The sequence below is a fragment of the Delphinus delphis genome, chromosome 1 (assembly GCF_949987515.2).
Source record: "Delphinus delphis chromosome 1, mDelDel1.2, whole genome shotgun sequence".
Taxonomy (NCBI): domain Eukaryota; kingdom Metazoa; phylum Chordata; class Mammalia; order Artiodactyla; family Delphinidae; genus Delphinus; species Delphinus delphis.
In genome coordinates, this window is record NC_082683.1 from 22,135,288 (window position 1) to 22,153,085 (window position 17,798).

Below are 17,798 nucleotides of genomic sequence, written 5' to 3' on the forward strand. Positions count from 1 at the left end.
CTGACACAAACATACATCCAGGAATCTTTTATTGGTCACTTGTATGCCAGGTACCAGCATCAGAAAGAAAAAAAGGTGTTTCCACCTCAAAGAGCCCCTTGTCTCTTCATTTGCCTCTTCCTGTAGTGTTTCTCTCCTGAAAAAGAAGTGTACACCAGTGTGTTAATAATGCCCCAATTAATCAATGCCACCCAGGTTTTCCTAAGGGCTGGTCTCAGTCCCATATCCGCATTTATCATCCATAGATGTCCGCTCAGATTAGGTTTCATCCTGGACCAGTCACAGCCTGAAAAAATACCTTGAGCTAGAATAGAACCACTCTCCCAGGAGAGGGGTGGGTAAGACTCCAAGGTTACCAAAACCAATAAGCATGAGCTCAAGCCATTACTGCATTCACAGTAGTCAGCCCTCGCTGTAAAGACACAGGGCTGTCCCTTCTGCCACATTCTACTCTGCAGGTGTGTTCTTGGCATTTAGCATAGGCAAATCCAGCAGACCAAGTCACACTGTGAACATTTATTTTTTGTCCTACGGTTATGAAGAGCCAACAAATACAGCACACAAGGCCAGATGTAAATGATATATAAAAAAACGACTTTTACACACAGACCTGAGTAGCCTTATTATCTACTGGCTACACTGCTTAGGGTGATACCAGTGAAATACTAATGCAAGCTGCAAGGAAGTTGTGTGAAAGCTTCTGGCAGACATTCAACTCACCCAACTCTGTAGATCCACAATCGCAGAAGGCGGCAGCTTTACTGGTAACAGATCTTAGGAGGAAAAAAAAGAACACTCGATCAGGAGTCAAGAAAGCTATGGATAAACCCCTCCCAAATACAGAAATATTAGTCAGCAATCACTATACCAGCTGCCCAGTTTCACATACAGCCTCCCTTTAAGCCTAAGATTATCCCATTTTACAGGAGAGGAGGCAAAAAGTTCCAAGAGAATTCAACCTTGTTTGAAACTAGCCCACATGCTATATAAACAGACACCATGAGCATAGCTTCAGTACTACTATTCCTCCTCTTACGACCACCAAGACCAAGGTTCGGATCTGATGGGAAAGGGAACTGGAGGGTCAGGCTGTCTTCAACATCCAACTTTACCTTATTCTAAAGCATGGCTCCAGCAACAAGCTGGTCTTTTCAGATACTTCAGTATCAGGCACTGCCAGTAAAACGTGGGGGCAACCTGCAGAAAAAAAGTGTGGAAGCTCTAAACCAAAAAGTTGATCCATACACAGAAGCTGACTTTTTTGATGGAAACACATGGACTCAGGTGGAAGGCTTCCAGCCCAGGTCCTGAGGTACTATAGGAAAGGCGAGTGGCAGCTGCAGGTATTATGCTGACCCGTGCTGTCAAAGTCTCTCCAAGTTGCTCTTGCATGCAGTTGGAGAGCCCATGGCCACAAGCCATAGCCCTTGGGAACATGCTGTACTGACCCACTAGGTAGCTCCCAAATTACGTCCCTACAGAAAACCTACCAGGTCCTGAGGCTGCTGTGTTCCATCACTGTCATGACCCCAGTCTTCACTCACCAGAAAGGTCAACTTCAGTCATCCTGGAATCTTCAATCTGGCACAGCTAAAAGGAGAACACAAATTGTCCTGAATGATCTTAATCGTTCCCTTCATTTGGTCTTCAGAACTACCGTTTTTTGACTAGCCTTTGGTCCTAAGTACTGATGCCATAAGCTTTTCAGGGCAATGAGCCAAAGCACGACCAAGATCTGCAGCACCTGCCACGGGATTTTCCCAGTACAGATATCTAACCCACCCCCATCTACCCCTCCATGCTGGTTCTTGGTCTCTGCAAGCTACTTCTCAAAAACCTTATTCTGTTAACTCTGTATGCATGACCCCATCAGTGGAACATTTCTGCTGGCCTCTGGAAACGTGTCAACTCTAATAAAGGTCTCTGGCTATACCTGAGAAATGGCAGGTACAGTGGGAGCTGTCTTTCCCTGAAATGTTGCAGATCAGTTACAGCAAACAGAACAGCGACCGTCAAGGAAAACTGTCACTCTGGGCTCCTTTTTGACCACAGCAGCTATGTGGAAGCAGCTGCAGCTTCGACAAGGGCCACAGGGTAATCCAGGTCACAGGGCAGGCCCAACACTGTGTAGCCCTCAGACTCACCTAAATCCTGTACATCAGGACTTATCACCAATTCATCTACTGGGACACTCTGGAGACTAAAAAAAGAGAACAAACATCATATAGGTCCCAATCACCACTTTGTTTTACTATATGCCAGTGTTGTGTCTCGTTTATCTTCACTGGACAATTTTATCATCCCCATTTTTTATAAGACTTAGACTAAGTTACTTACCGAAAGTTGTCTATCAATGGAAAAACTGACAAACCTAGGATTCAAAATAGTATCTGAATGACTAAAGCCCATCCTCCGGAAAACCTTGTCCTTATACCCACCAAGGTGACTTCCTTAACATGTGCTGTGCAGCCAGATAATTTAAATGAACGCACGGAAGGCACCTGCCCAAGATCACCGAGCAGCTAGCTGTCACAGGCCTATTCAAGGTCTGGCTGACTCCATCACGTGGTCTCCCCCCAAATTAAGCCTCTTCAGTCCCAGAACTGCCGTGCTCCCGGCGGCCTGCCCGCGTTACTCACCCGTCACACCGGAGTACAAGGCCCTGCGGACCGAGGGGGGAGCAGGGCGCGGCCCTCACAGGTTCCGGCTCCTTTCACTGCGCATGCGGCCAATGTGGCCTTCCGGACCTTGATCCGACCAGGTCGGCAGGCCAGGGTCCTCCGTGCTGCGCTCAACATCCCCCAACCTCGGGAAGCAGGTCCGTCGAGTGTGTCGGCGGAGGCGCCGAGGCTAAGGCCGGGTACGGCGGAGGATGGGCGTAAACCTTAGCAGAGAACGCGAAGAGCCAAGAGAACAAGGACGCGGTAACCGGAGAAAAGGATAGCTGCTCCCCGAGAAGGGGTTTATATAGGTCCCGCCCTTCGCGGCCGCGCCTGACAGTTGGAGCTGCGCGCCGCGCAGACTGCTGGGAATTGTAGTTCTTTCGCCACCAGCGCGGGCCGCGTGTCTGGCTCCCAGCCCCAAGCGCGTGCGGGGCGAGACCCTTTTCACTCAGATGGAGATACCTTGTGGTTTCTTCCGGACCGGAAGAGGTTCCTCCTCCTTCCTTCAGCATTCAGTGAATGTCCAATACCGGGCACTGGGCTCACAGATACCGCTGTGCCATCTGGAGTTCAGTCCGGGGAAGACTTTCAACATCGAGAAGTTAACCGTTAACCCTGTGAGCTGAGAAAGGGCTGCGTTCAGACCGCCGTGGGCACGTGGAGGAGCAACGACTGAGTGATTTCGGGGAGGAGCTCTGTGAGGTCTTCTCGGAGAGGGATCTTGGGGAGGGCTTCCTTCCCAAAAGTAAGAGGCGACTGATTACTCATGAGATGAATGCATTATTTATTCAAGCCTCATCTCTTCCGCTGATAGATAAATTTTATTGAGTGCTTGCTAAGTACACTGTGCTCCATTATCTCAGCTAGTTTTCATTAACCCTGTGTGTGGGTATTATAATTATGCCTTTTTCACACAAGGAAACTGAGGAATGGATCACACAGCTAGCAAGTGAGGTAAGGACTGGAATGCGGAAGTTCATCTCAAACAGCACACTCATAATCACTGTGCCATGTGCACGTTTTGTCCATAGAATGAATAAGCGTCAATATAAAAACGTAGTAATTGTCAAGAATTAAGCACCTATTCTGTGCTTAATCTATTCATCAGTTTTCATCCTTACATACACTTTAAAACGTTTTTATCCTTACTTACACTTTAAGAAGTGTTACTATTATTCCCATTTTGTGGAGAAGGCGCGACAGACTGTATGAGGGTTAAGAAACTTTCTGATGACTTCCAAATGTGTTTCCGCTTTTCTTCTGAGCTCCAGACTTGATATCCTGCTGCTTCCGTGACATCTACACTTGGATGCCTATTTATTAATAGGCTTCTCAGAACACAGTCTTTCCTCCTCTAGACCTGCTTTTCCCCATCTCAGTGAGTCCTTAGGGTGACCCAGGACCCCTCTTCTTCTAATATGCCACTTCCAATGCATCAGCAAATCCTGTGTTCACCTTTAAGATGCGTCAAGAATCTGACTATTTCTGGACTTCCCTGGTCGTCCAGTGGTTAAAAATCCGCCTGCCAATGCAGGGGACACCGATTTGGGAGGATCTCACATGCCGCGGAGCAACTAAGCCCGTGAGTCACAACTACTGAGCCCGCGTGCCACAACTACTGAAGCCCGCGCGCCTAGAGCCCGAGCTCCGAAACAAGTGAAGCCACTGAAATGAGAAGCCCGCGCACTGCAATGAAGAGTAGCCCCCGCTCACTGCAACTAGAGAAAGCTTGCGCACAGCAACGAAGACCCAACCCAGCCATAAATAAATAAATGTGAAAAAAATGAAACTGTAAGTCTCTAAAATAATGAGACTAAGGCTCATTTAGCTCTTATATTTAGATCTATGATACATTTTGAGTTAATTTTTGTGTATCATGTGAGGTAGGAGTCAAGGTTTGGTTTTTTATTTATTGCGTATTGCCTATCCAATTGTTCCACCTTCAATTTTGTAAAAGATCATCTTTTTCCATCTAATTGCTTTGGCAATCAGTTGACCATGGGCTTCCCTGGTGGTGCAGTGGTTGAGGGTCCGCCTGCCAATGCGGGGGACATGGGTTCATGCCCCGGTAAGGGAAGATCCCACATTTGGAATAAAAGTTGAAGTCCCCATGATTGGCCTCTGAAGCCACAGGTGATTGCTCTCATTGCTCACCACTTGCTCCCCCTTCATTCAGCTCCCTCTCTCTGGCCTCTGCTCTTGGCATATCCCTTACCTGCTCCAACCTCAGGGCCTTCACTCTTGCTGTTCTTCCTGCCTGGAACTGTCCTCGCTGTATATCACAGACAGCCACGCTGCTCGCTCCCTCTCTTCCCCTGTTTTTCTGTTCAGATGTCACCTCCTCGGACCACCCTATTTTTTTTTTTTTTTGGAAGATTTTTTTTTATTTTGATGTGGACCATTTTTAAAGTCTTGATTGAACTGGTTACATTATTGCTTCTGTTTTACGATTTGGGGTTTTTTTTCTCTGCAAGGACTGTGGGATCTTATCTCCCCACCCAGGGATCAAACCTGCGCCCCCTACATTGGAAGGCAAAATCTTAACCACTGGACCACCAGGGAAATCCCCGGACCACCCTATTTTGATATAGCACCCTGCCACCCTTCAAGCTATGGCTTGTTACTTATAACACTTATTGCTCCCTGTCATCACATTTTATATGAGTTTATTTTCTGTCTTCCCCATTACAAGTGAGCTCTTCAAGAAAAGGAATTGTGTCTTTTTTCCCCACGGCTGTTTAAGTGCCAAGTATGTAAAAGATGGCCAGCATTTATTGAAATAATTACTAAGTGAATGAATTAATGAATGAATAAAACTTGGCCAAGGCCACATAGCTAGTAAGCATCATTTGGAACTAAAACTAAGATCTGTCTAATGCAAATGTGCACCTGCTACGATACACAGTAACCCCAGAACCATCCTGTGAGGTGGGTGCCATGATTTGCCTCACTTAGCAGAAGGGGAAGCAAGGTTGGAGAAGGGAAATGACTTGCCCCCTGCGTCACATAGGGAGTCCATGGCAAAGTCAGCTGACATCTGGATTCCAGCACCAGGTGCAGTCAGGGACAGGCACATGACCCCAACCCGCAGCAGGAACGTCTAGGAGAGGAAGTTCAAGGAGTCCGATGCTGACAGTGCACTCTGCCCACATGCTGACTGCAAAGGCTTCTGGGACGTCTGGGTTCAAACTGCCTTTCAAGCTGTTTCATGCCTCTGCCTTTGCCCAGCTGCCCCAGCATGGAGTGCGCTTCCTCCCTGACCTCCCCAGCTCCCACTTGTTCTTGGAGACCCAACTTCAGCTTCACCTTCTCCAAGAGGTCTTCTCTGACCCCGTAGCTCCCTCAGTCCAGCTCTGTTGTGGTGTTTGAATGAATAAATGAGTGAATGAATGAACGAATAGCATTTATCCACTTTTATTCATTCATTCATTCAACCATAAATATTTACCAAGTTCTACTTTGTGCCAAGCACTGAGGATACAGCCACTGGTCCTTGTTCTCAAGAGGCCTGAGCCTAGAAGGGAGACAGTGGACAAAAGGGCCTGTGACCTCACTGGCCAGTGAAGTAGGGGTTAGTTACCCTTTGATGAGCAGAAGGGGAGTGTTCCTGGCAGAGGGCTGAGAAGAGGCAAGATGTTCAGCATGGCTGGAGCACCAGTGGTGGGTAAAGAAAGGCGGGGGTGGAATGGGCGGAGGAAGATCTGCACAGCCCTGACGCAAAAACTGTTTTTCCAGCTGAACAGAGCAAGGTGATAAGAACATCCCGATGGAAGAATTAGTGGGGCAGGTGGGAGTGGGGCAGACCTTCCTGGTTTGGGCAGAGCTGGCCGGGCGGGTTCCTTCCCCAACACACATACCCTAGCTGATGCCCCCCCGCCACCCTGGAGGTGGAGGCAAGCAGAGACTTGGGACCCTTCAGGCTAGTGCAGGTGACCAAAAGCCAGGATTACTAGGAGACCTAACAGAATGTCTTCTCACAGATTTGCTTAGAGTTAGCCACAAGAAAACCTGGGCCTTCCCAGGTCCCCAAACTGTCCAGCCAGAAACAGACTTGCAGCTAGTCTGTCTTCGTGCTGAGTGATCTTGGGCTGGTTACTTAACTTCTCTGAGCATCAGTTTTCTCATCTGTAAAAAACACTGGGCAGGGGGGCTTCCCTGGTGGCGCAGTGGTTGAGAGTCTGCCTGCCGATGCAGGGGACACGGGTTCGTGGCCCGGTCTGGGAAGATCCCACATGCCGCAGAGCGGCTGGGCCCGTGAGCCATGGCCGCTGAGCCTGCGCATCCGGAGCCTGTGCTCTGCAACGGGAGAGGCCACAACAGTGAGAGGCCCGCGTACCGCAAAAAACAAAAAAACAAACAAAAAAAACCCACTGGGCAGGGACTTCCCTGGTGGTCCAGTAGTTAAGAATCCGCCTTCCAATGCAGGGGACATGGGTTCAATCCCTGGTCGGGGAATTAAGATCCCACGTGCCGCGGGCAACTAAGCCTGCACACTCTAGAGCCGGCACACTGCAACTAGAGAGAAGCCCGCGTGCCACAACGAAGACCCAATGCAGCCAAATAAATAAATATTAAACAACAACAACAGCAACACTGGGCAGACTAACAGCTACTCACAAGGTTGTGTAAGGAGGAAATGTGATGATATGATGGTTTGCATTAGTGAGAACTGCTTCCCACTGCCAATTTGCCACAACAAGTTAAACTGGTAACACCCGCCCACAGTGGGATAGTGGGATTAAACCAACAGGCAAGCTGTTTGGGACCGACCGGAGCTCCAGCCTTTATGTCCTGGGTGTCAAGAAGGCCACACTGGAAAGAGTGGAGTACATCTTGAATGCAGATGTACCTGCTTTACCCTTGCCCCTAATCCAAGTGGGACCTGACCACTTAGCCCTGGTCCTTTGGGAACTTGCTTTGCGGTCCCCTTTTGTGACATCAAGGGGTAATGAAGAGTGAGACAAATCTGGATGTGAGGCCCAGCCCTACTGTGACCCGAGACGAGCCACACATCTGAGCTTCAGTCTCCTCAGCTCTAAAATGGGCACACTCTGGCCTTCTCAAAGGGTTGCTGTCCCAGAGCATAAGGAACTGACCATCTCACCTCATTAATGTTAGCTGTCCAGTTCACAAGCAAACTGCACTCCCTCTGGAATCGCAGTGGTCTGCTGCCTGTGTGCAAGTCCCTCTCTGGGCCCTGGGGCCCTGTGCAGGCAGGAGGGGAGGAAGCAGTGGGTGCTGTTGAACGTTGACCCTGAACACTGAACGGGAGGCCCCAGGCCAGGGCCAGTGGGGGTCCAGGAAAGGGGCACCTTGCGGGGAAAGAGCACCTATAAACCAACTTTCTTCAGGGGTGTCTCCAGGTCCAGCAGCAGCAGGGGCCCGACTGGGGGACTAATAGAGAGTGGGGCTGCAGAGAGAAGCCACCCCAACGGATGAATACAGTGGACGCTCTGGTGCTGCTGGTCCCAGGCCAGTGCACGTTTGGTTATCGGTCCTCCCTAGTCCTTCTCCCCACATTATCTAGGTTAATCTCTTCATCCGTGAAGTAAGGGCTATCATCTCCATTTTACAGAGGAGGAAACTGAGGCTCGGAGCAAGGAAGTGACTTGTCCAGGTGTTTCCACCGGGCCCGGTGGTTTCCTCGGGGTCCGGGCCCACCCCCGGTGCTGAAGACGCCCCAGGTTCTCCAGTCCCGGGTCTGGGTGGCTCAGCGGCCGCCCTGAGGCGGGGGCGGGGCCCTGCGACTGGGCGGGGGCGGGGCCGCATAGTTGGTGGCTGGGCCCCGGGAGGCCAGACGTCCGACATGGAGGCGGGGGGCTGCCGCTACCAGTTTCGGATCGCGCTGCTGGGGGACGCGGCCGTGGGCAAGACATCGCTGCTGCGGCGCTACATGGCGGGCGCGCCTGGGATCCCGGAACCCGAACCGGAGCTCGAGTCGGTGCCCACGGTGGGCGTCGAGTTCTACAGCCGCACTCTGCAGCTGCGGGCCGGGCCGCGCGTGAAGCTGCAGCTCTGGGACACGGCGGGCCAAGAGCGCTTCAGGTGCGCGGTGGGTGGGAGGTGGGGCGGGGAGGGACGAGAAGGGGCTGGCGTGAGGGGCCTCTGGCTGGGGCGGGGTCAGTACTGGTCCACCTGGGCATGGGGATCCCTCAGAGGGGTCAGCCTCAGTGGCCCAAGTAGAGAGCTGGGGGGTCTCTGCCCTGGGCCTGGGTCCTTCACTCTTGAGTCCTTCATCCTACACATAACAGCAGGTTGGGACTTCCCTGGCGGTCCAGTAGTTAAGAAACCGCCTTCCAACGCAGGGGGCACGGGTTCGATCCCTGGTGGGGGAACTAAGATCCCGCATGACTCCTGGCGCGGCCAAACAAACCAAAAACACAAAAAACAAACAAATAAAAATAAAGACCTGGCGCCCTCACCAGAGGGATGTTCGATATTGAAACTTGGAGGCATGAATGACCTGGGTGCTGAGAGAGCCCACAAGAGGTCAGAGAGGGAGGTGTAAAGGAGATGTGAGAGGAAGAGAGATTCGTGTTGGCCATGAAGGATGTGTAGGAGTTTGCCAGGCAGAGAGTGGGGAAAAAAAGGCCTGAGATCAGGAAAACATGAGGCTTCCTCTAGGAATGGAGGAATGGTCAGGAGTGTACGGGAATCAAACTGCTGACTAACTGGGGAGCACACAGTCACTTGGGAGAGACAGATACGGGGAAAGAGAAGCACAGGGCAGTGTGAAATGAGCTTTGGGGGTGTGAGGCAGTCAGTGTACAGAGGGCGTGGTCTTGCATCGGGTGTCTTGAAGGCATAAGCCCCTGCCAACTTACTCCCTCCCACCGTCAGGTGCATCACCAGGTCCTTTTACCGGAATGTGGTGGGTGTCCTGCTGGTCTTTGATGTGACAAACAGGAAGTCCTTTGAACACATCCAAGACTGGCACCAGGAGGTCATGGCCACTCAGGGCCCCGACAAGGCGATCTTCCTGCTGGTTGGCCACAAGAGTGACCTGCAGAGCACCCGTTGTGTCTCGGCCCAGGAGGCAGAGGAGCTGGCTGCTTCCCTGGGCATGGCCTTCATGGAGACCTCCGCCAAAAATAACTGCAACGTGGACCTGGCCTTCAACACCCTCACTGATGCCATCCAGCAGGCCCTGCAGCAGGGGGACATCAAACTGGAGGAGGACTGGGGGGGTGTCCGGCTCATCCAGAACTCCCAAATCCCCAGGCCCCCCAGCAGCACACAGCACCCGGGCCCATGCAAGTGTTGACTCTGGGAGGGAAAGGGTTAAAGCAGTGTGGCCCTCATAAGTGCTGGTGAGATGGGGAGTGTCAGTATCTCTCTGGAGGGCATATGGCAGAATCTATCCTGAGGGTTAATATAAACAGTATCCTGGTACAGTCTTGTCTCCTGGATTTGGGGGTCTCAAGAGCTCAGCCCCTTTCTACTAGAAAGATCTAAGAGGCCAGGTGTGCAGCTTCCTGTCCTTGAGCCTGTTTCCTCCATGGTCAGAGAAACTCATAGAAGATCCCGCCTCACAGGGGGTTGTGGGCACGAATGAGATGATGAATGGGCTACGCTCAGCCAGAGCCTCCCACACAATGAGACTCGAATGGCAAGAACTGTCATCACCGCTCTTTCCTCCCTTGGCCGGGATGTGGCCATTTCTGGCAGCGTCCCTGGGCTCAGATGCTGAACCACTCAGCGTTTGGACGCTGCTGCACAGGCCAGGACAGGTGCAGGGAATTTCAGGCTGAGCCAGCCTTGGAGCCTCCTTAGGTCCTCAGGTTTGGATGAGAAAGTGTGCCCTCAAACCCAGGTTGCTGCCCAGTGCCCCTACTCCAAAGCCAGGAACTGGATCTGGATCTGAGAGGCAGGGATGAATATGAACAGCTCATCTGTTGGGCACACGGTGGACACTGTGATTAGCCACCAAGATCTCCCCTCCTCCCCACTGCACCTCCCAGCTGCTGGGAGTGCTGCCTGGTGGTGGAGCTCAGTTTAATCTCTCTGGGAACTGCCCACCCATCCGGGGCAGCCCACAATCCAGCGTCAATCTGTTCGGTCTATTGTGGGGTGGGGGCACTATTCAAAGGCCTGGCCCTCTTGTCTCAACTCTAGACAACTCTGAAGGAAAAACCCAGCTTCATCACTCTCCATGGGGTCACTTGAGGCCACTGTTACGACAACATCACAGCTAAATTCTCATGCTCAATCCTTTCTTCCCTTCCTCCCCGCAAGCAAGTATTGACCTCAAGAATCCCCTTGTAAAAGTCTGCACACTGAGTTCCCGCTCAGAATCTGCCTCCTGGGGAACTTAGGCTGCAGCAGAAACTGCTAGGCACAAGATGTCCAGCAGCAATGCAGGAAGGCTTTATGGAAGGAAGGATCTCAGCAGGTATAGAGGGGGTATCTTGGGGGTGTCATTGTGCCAGCAGGCATGGGCAGGGCATGGGCAGTTGCCACAGCAAAAAGAGCACAACCGGGCTTTCCTGGTGGCGCAGTGGTTGAGAGTCTGCCTGCCGATGCAGGGGACACGGGTTCGTGACCCGGTCCGGGAAGATACCACATGCCGCGGAGCGGCTGGGCCCGTGAGCCATGGCCGCTGAGCCTGCGCGTCCGGAGCCTGTGCTCCGCAACGGGAGAGGCCACAACAGTGAGAGGCCTGCGTACCGCAAAAAAAAAAAAAAAAAAAAAAAAAATGCTTTAAAATGAGCATCGGGAATTCCCTGGCGGTCCAGTGGTTAGGACTCTGGGCTTTCACTGCCGCGGGCCCCAGTTCAATCCCTGGTCGGGAAACTAAGATTCCGCAAGCTGCGTGTGTGGCCAAAAAATAAATAAATAAAATGAGCATCTACTCTGATCTGGGCTCTGGGAATACAGCAGTGAACATGGCAGAAAAGCAGTCCTAGGGTCTAGTGGAAGAGAAAAAACCTGTAAGTGGAACTAAATGATTTCCAGTTGTAAGTGCTAGGAAGACCACAGATCTGGAAGATGGGCCTGAGGGTGATGGGGGCCTACTTTAGAGCAGGTGGTCAAGGAAGGCCTCTCTCAAGAGATGGCCTTTGATCTGAGACCTGGAGGAGGAGGAGGAAGAGCTGAGCTAAGAGTAGAGATCTAGGCAGAAGGAACAGTATCCAGCATTGATTGGGCACTTCTTATAGTATTATTATTCCATTTTACTGATGTTGAGACTGAGGCCTAGAGAAGTTAAATGAAACCAGTAAGTGAGGGAGGAGCCCTGAGGCAAGGGAGAGCTGGGCTCTTTCTAGGAATTGACTGGCGATCTGAGTGCTAGAATGAAGTGAAGAAGCAGGAACTGACCCTCAACTTGGTCTGTGTGTTCTCATCTCCCAGAGCTTCCCCGGACAGGAGTACAGGTCTACTAAACTGAAGCTTGTTTGGGAGATGAGCAGCTGGTCCTGAGGATGGTGGTGGGGATTTGGCTGTCAGGTGCTCAAAAAAAAAAAAAAAAAAATCCCCAAGTCCCTGGAGAAAGAAAGAAAAAACTGAGCTTCTCCCCTCTCAGAATCCTGGCCGACTGTGGAAGAACCAGCCTGAAGGCCCTGCCCACCCAGGGCAAGGTCCACCAACAAGGACGAGATGTTGCCCGTTGTTTCCAACTGTCTCCCTTGAGGAATGTTCAGCAGACTGTAGTCACACATCTCTCTCAGCCTCAGTTTCCCATCTATAAAATAGGGATAATAATAGTTTATGTCTCACAGGGTTGTTGTGAAGATTAATGTATTATGTGAATTCCTACAATATGTATGGGCTCACACGCTGTGACCTATTTCTATTGCTTATTATATTATTATTACTATTACTATTATTTCTATGACTTATTATTAACCGTGAAGCAACCTTGTAAGGTCAGGCTGATCTTGTACATTTCAAAGACAGGAACCTAAAGTCCAGGAGGGGAAACTGACGTGGCTCAGTCAGTAAACCCCAGGCCAGCTCAGTGTTCCAACAGCCTTGTCCACCACCTCAGGCCAGGCCCAGAAGGTCCTACCTTATGCTTTAAGGCTGTGATCCCACACTCACAAGCACCATCAGTGTGGCAAAACCTCTGGAGACTGTAAATGGCTTTAATGAGAGTGATTCTGACCCAGCAGTAGGAAGCAGCCCTGCCCAGCCCACTAACTAGAGGAAAGGCACAGAATAGGACTGGAGAATGGGGAAGTGGCCGAGAGGGGCATGCCCTCCTGAGGGCTGCCCACTGTTCAGAAGTAGGCGCCCTCTCTCCTGGGAACAGGCCCTGCACCCCGTTTGCCATCACTGTCATGGTTCAGGCTCCGCGGTCTTTAGTGTAGATTGTGCCACCCATCTTGAGGGTCTCAGGCCTGTAGGGTGTGATTTAGCATCCACATTGCCCCAGGGGATCTTTTTAAAATACAGATTTGACCTGCCTGCCGCCCTCCTAGAATCCTTCCCTGGCTCCCCCTGCCTACAGGGTAAAATCCGAACCCTTTCCCCCCAGTCCAATCTGATCTGGTCCTACAGCATCTCCACCCACTTTGCCCAGGTTCCCAACCACCTGCAGCCCTGGGCTTTGCACATGCGGTTTCCTTTGCAGGGAAGGCCCCAACACTTTCCCCTCTCCCTGTATTATCTGATCTGCCTGCACCACTCAGAAAAAGATCACCTCCTAACCATCGCATTATCCCAGCTGCCAAAAACAGGGCAAGCTTTGTGGTCAAAACTGGTTTTGAATCTCAGCTCTACTATGTACAGCTGTGGGACCCTGGGGAACCCACTTCATCTCTGTAAGCCTCAGTGGACTCATCTGTAAGTTGGGGATAATAATACCTAACTCAAAGGTTTTAGAAAGGATTAGATGACAAATCAAAGGCAGTACTTGTCACACACAGGAATTCACAAGATGGACGTCCCCTTCTTCCCCTGAGGGTTTTACTATTAATCACTTTTAGGGAACAGAGACTACCAAAGTACACACTTTGGGGAAATAACAAGGATTCCAGACTCTAACAAAGCTCTTAAAAGATCCGGACCCCCTTCCAGAGATACGGGCTGGGCTCTGCTTTCTTACCAAGAGTGGCGTTCCAGAATCGTCCCTTCAGGTCTATCCCCAGGTTATTCTGAGCAAGCAAAGCTAGCTCTCCAAGGCAGCACCCTGGCCAAATCCTCCAACCATAGCAGCATGGACAAGGTCAGGCTACCTGGCCTCCAAGGCTTTCCATGAGCTGCTTCCTCAGCCTGAAAACCTTGCAATCCAGGCTTGAATCCATCCCCTTTGCCCTTTAGAAGGAACAGAGCCAAAAGTCTGCCACCCATGGGGCCCTTTCTGACAACAATGCCTGCTCTGGGAGCCACTGAAACCTAGTGGATGAAGAGGGAAGACCCATCCCACCCACACTGCACAGGCTGGAACGGAAGCAATCTAGGTGGGAACCCAGATCTATCCTCTGCCTCTGAGCCTCAGTCTCTTCATGGTGAAATAAGAATGAGTCCTACCTCACAGGTTTGTTAGAGGATTAAATATGACGACGTGTGTTAAGTGCCTAATAAATGTTAAGTTCCTTCTGCCAACAAGCCCCCTCTGTGTCTTTCATGTGTCCTTCCCGTGCCTGGAATGACCTTCCTCCATATCTGTCAAAACTCTGTTCACCCTTCAAGGCTTAGTCCAGCCTAACATACCAGTTCCTTCTCTGAGCCTTCAGGGCACTAACAAGTTGGCTCTCTTTGCAGATTTCAGGCACTGTTGTACCTTTTTGCCCCACTAGAGGGTAGCTCTTCAAGGCCAGGGCTGATTCCCTTGGGGAGGCTGCCTTTGGCAGGGGAACGCGGGGCTTTTTAATACCATTAGGGAAAATTTAAAACATAACCAAGAGTAAAGAAACTAACGCAGATGTAGAGAACGGACGTGTGGACACGGGGTTGGGGGGGAGGGTGGGGCGGGAAGGGGAGGGTGGGATGAACTGGGAGATTAGGCTTGACATAAATACGCTACCACGTGTAAAATAGCTAGCTAGTGGGAACCTGCTGTATAGCACAGGGAACTCAGCTTGGTGCTCTGTGATGACCTAGATGGGTGGGATGTGCAGGGGAGGGAGGTCCAAGAGGAAGGAGATATTATGTATACATATAGCTGATTCACTTCACTGTACAGCAGAAACTAACATGACATTGTAAAGCAATTATACTCCAATAAAAAAAAAAACTAGTATAAAGTAGTTTGAAGAACTTCTTGTACTCATAACTCAGCTTCAACAAATACCAGCAGGAATGGCCAGTCTTGTTTTACTCTCCCTTCTCTTTATTAATGTTATTCTTAGGATCCTGGCCCTGGAGGGGGAACTAGTGCTCGGTCTGTGGTTGACAGGTGTGGGAGGATTTCTCCAGGGCCCCTGGCTGGGACATGTCCCATGGAAGTCCCAGTGTTGGGAGAGGCAAGCCTCACACTGCACAGCCCTCCCTCCTGTCGGTACAGACCTAGGGCTGGGACTCAGGCCAGCAGAGAGAAGGAAGGACATCCTCGCATATGGGGGCTGTGGTCTGCCGCCCACGGTCTTTCAAGCTACACCTGGGGACTTCTCAGGATCGGTACAGGGCCTCTATTTTGTGGAAGTCCTGCTTCTGTCCTGAAGGGACTCAGTTCTGCATGGTGGTTTCAAATGGCACTCTGTCCCAGAGGCTTCACTAAGCCTGGGTCTGGGCATATCCTGGGGACCCTAGACCCAAAAGCCCCTGATTGCCTTTGGGTTCTGGCTCTATGTCTCTCACTGCAAGTCTGAGCCAGCCCCAGACCACGTGGTTTATGCTTCGGTTCTGGGCTCGCTTCTCCTCCTGGCTGGTCTCCTGCACCACGTGGATCCTCTCTGGCAGTACCAGTTCCACATCCTCCTCCTAAGAGGCCCAAATGTGGACAAACCATCCTTGTTGAGACACTACGTGGAGGGCATCTTTGTCGAGGGCGTCGCCCAGGCAGTGGCGGTGGACTTCTCAGTGCCCTTCATGGAGGCAGAGCCTGGGGGTCCAGCTGGCCAGGAAAGGTCACCACCCACGCCTGAGGGGGCGAGCCCACCCATCAGGAAGAGAAGGGGCGTTGGTGGCCATGACAAAGATGAACTCTGGACCAAGAGCACAGGTCTGAGTCCTGGCCTACCCTGTGACCACGGGCAGGCCACATGATCTCTCCAGACCTCGATATCCTTACCTGTAAAATAAGAGGCTACACTGGTGACTCTGAGGGCCTTTCCTAACTATAGGGAACTGTGAGAGCTTAGTCCAGCTCTGTCTTCCTCCTCCCTGCTTCACCTCATGCAAGAGGGGCCCTCTCCAGGATGGCTTCATCCCAGATGGCTTCTTCTGTGTCCTCAAAACTCACGCCCGTTTTTGTGACCACCTCCTACACCTGCCTTTTGGTTCATTCTTTCTCAGGAAAACCTCAAGCCTTATTCCTTTACCTTTAGTCCAAATTAACTGCAGCCAACTTCTTGGCTGGTCCCCCTCCTGCCTGCTTCCAATTCCACTGGCAGCCAGAGCAAGGTTTTTAACATGTAGATATAATCACGTCAATCCTCCGTCTAAAACTTTACTGGCTCCCCATTACCTGTGCAGTGGTTTTCAAACGTTTTGTTTATATGCCTGTTTTTAGCATCAGAATCTTGTCAGATGGGATCTTTCTCACAGCCCTGAAATCCTCCACAAGTAAAAGAGAGATTGCTCAGGCTGAAGAGAGGTGGGAAGCCCAGAGCCAGCCTGCTGGGCCTCCCACACTATGTACCACCTCCCCCCGCCCCCTGCAAGACACACACATGGCGGCCTCCAAAGCATGAGCACTGGACCCCATCACTAGGCCTGAGGGCTGTCCACCCCCAAGCTTACCCTGCTCATCTCCGGCCATTCTCTCCTCATGTGGCACCTTGTGCTTTAGCCACAGTGATGCAGTGACTTCTTTACACCTCCGGACCTTTGCATGCGTTGTCACTCCCACCTCTGTCCCCACAGGACCTGGTGAGATAGTTTAGAGCACAGTTAAGAGTGCAGGTTCTGGAGTCAGAGGGACTTGGTTGAAATCTCAGCACCAACACTACTACCTGTGTGATCTTTTTTTTAAATTAATTAATTAATTAATTTTTGGCTGTGTTGGGTCTTCGTTGCTGCGTGCGGGCTTTCTCTAGTTGTGGCAAGTGGGGCCTACTCTTTGTTGCGGTGCGCGGGCTTCTCATTGCAGTGGCCTCTCTTGTTGCAGAGCACGGGCTCTAGGTGCGCAGGCTTCAATAGTTGTGGCACGTGGGTTCAGTAGTTGTGGCGCACGGGCTTAGTTGCTTCGCGGCATGTGGGATCTTCCCGGACCAGGGCTCGAACAGGGAAGAACAGGGAAGAATCCGCCTGCCTGGTTGGCAGGCGGATTCTTAACCACTGCGCCACCAGGGAAGTCCTACCTGTGTGATCTTGAGTAAATTACTTAAACTCTAAATTTTAGTTTCCTCATTGGAAAATGGGATTAAATGAGATATTGCAAACAAAGTGCTTGACAAACACTTGTTTCTTCAGGTCTGTTGGGAAAACAAGCTTATCCACAGAAGGTGCTTAGCATAAAACATGGCACTTAATACGGACTCTTACCAAGACCCTCCCAACACTGGAGCACAGGAATTCACCAGCCCTGCCACCCCTTGGGCTCCTCAGCATGTATTAAGTCCTACGTGTGCTCAGACTATGCTGGGCTCCGGGAATCAGGTGGGCCTGGTTACTTAGCAAGATAGAGGGTGTCGTGCCCAGGGTGAGGGGCTGAGCTGCCCCAGGCACCGAGTCAGAAGACTCCCCACAAATCACCGGGTGACACCCCACTCTCCAGTACCCCCACCTCCAGTAACCACTTAAACAGCTGTCGGATTTCCCCCTTCTCTCCATTTCGTCACAAATACCTCAGTCCAGGCAACAACCTTCTCAGGAACCTCTGCTTCCACAAATGCCCTCTCTTCCCCCTCCACTGTCTGGCCAGAGTGAGCTTTTCAAAACATCAACCTGAACGATCATGCTTCTGCTTAAAATCCTTCAATGGCTCCTGCTACTTTTGGGTAAAGGCCACTCTTTGCTGGGGCCTACGAAAGACACTGCAGGACCTGGCCCGTCTTGCCTCATCACACGGCATCGGGGCTGGCATACGTG

At 51.3% G+C, this 17,798-nt stretch overlaps 1 protein-coding gene, 1 long non-coding RNA gene and 4 other non-coding genes across 9 annotated transcripts; 1 reads left to right on the plus strand and 5 right to left on the minus strand.

Annotated features, from left to right (window-relative positions):
* Positions 1 to 2: 2 nt before the first annotated feature.
* LOC132429148 (uncharacterized) lies at positions 3 to 2,790 on the minus strand. 4 transcript variants are annotated; one of them, XR_009520295.1, is made up of 6 exons: positions 2,439 to 2,625; positions 2,145 to 2,200; positions 1,491 to 1,590; positions 1,113 to 1,197; positions 721 to 773; positions 3 to 136 (listed from the first exon to the last, which is right to left on the minus strand). It is a non-coding gene; the product is annotated as an uncharacterized lncRNA (long non-coding RNA). The 4 variants fall into 4 exon arrangements; XR_009520294.1 differs by having other exon boundaries at positions 2,338 to 2,625; XR_009520293.2 differs by lacking the exon at positions 2,439 to 2,625 and adding an exon at positions 2,640 to 2,790 and having other exon boundaries at positions 4 to 136; positions 1,545 to 1,590.
* On the minus strand, positions 207 to 280 carry LOC132416649 (small nucleolar RNA SNORD99). The gene has a single exon (XR_009517677.1). It is a non-coding gene; the product is annotated as a small nucleolar RNA SNORD99 (small nucleolar RNA).
* Positions 959 to 1,085, minus strand: LOC132416541 (small nucleolar RNA SNORA61). Its single transcript, XR_009517640.1, has one exon. It is a non-coding gene; the product is annotated as a small nucleolar RNA SNORA61 (small nucleolar RNA).
* LOC132416520 (small nucleolar RNA SNORA44) lies at positions 1,314 to 1,441 on the minus strand. Its single transcript, XR_009517621.1, has one exon. It is a non-coding gene; the product is annotated as a small nucleolar RNA SNORA44 (small nucleolar RNA).
* LOC132416426 (small nucleolar RNA SNORA16B/SNORA16A family) lies at positions 1,958 to 2,092 on the minus strand. The gene has a single exon (XR_009517588.1). It is a non-coding gene; the product is annotated as a small nucleolar RNA SNORA16B/SNORA16A family (small nucleolar RNA).
* Positions 2,791 to 8,469: 5,679 nt separating the features above from the next.
* On the plus strand, positions 8,470 to 9,968 carry RAB42 (RAB42, member RAS oncogene family). Its single transcript, XM_060003143.1, has 2 exons — positions 8,470 to 8,708; positions 9,504 to 9,968. The coding sequence occupies exons 1-2, from the start codon at positions 8,470 to 8,472 to the stop codon at positions 9,925 to 9,927; spliced, it is 663 nt and encodes a 220-aa protein (XP_059859126.1). The 3' UTR covers positions 9,928 to 9,968.
* The last annotated feature ends 7,830 nt before the right edge of the window (positions 9,969 to 17,798 follow it).

What these genes read in the sequence shown, in the direction of transcription:
- RAB42 (XM_060003143.1), top strand. Translation starts at nt 8,470, where the DNA reads ATGGAGGCGGGGGGCTGCCGCTACCAGTTTCGGATCGCGCTGCTGGGG. An exon ending in GCGGGCCAAGAGCGCTTCAG is followed by an intron (nt 8,709 to 9,503) that starts GTGCGCGGTGGG and finishes TCCCACCGTCAG; the next exon opens with GTGCATCACCAGGTCCTTTT.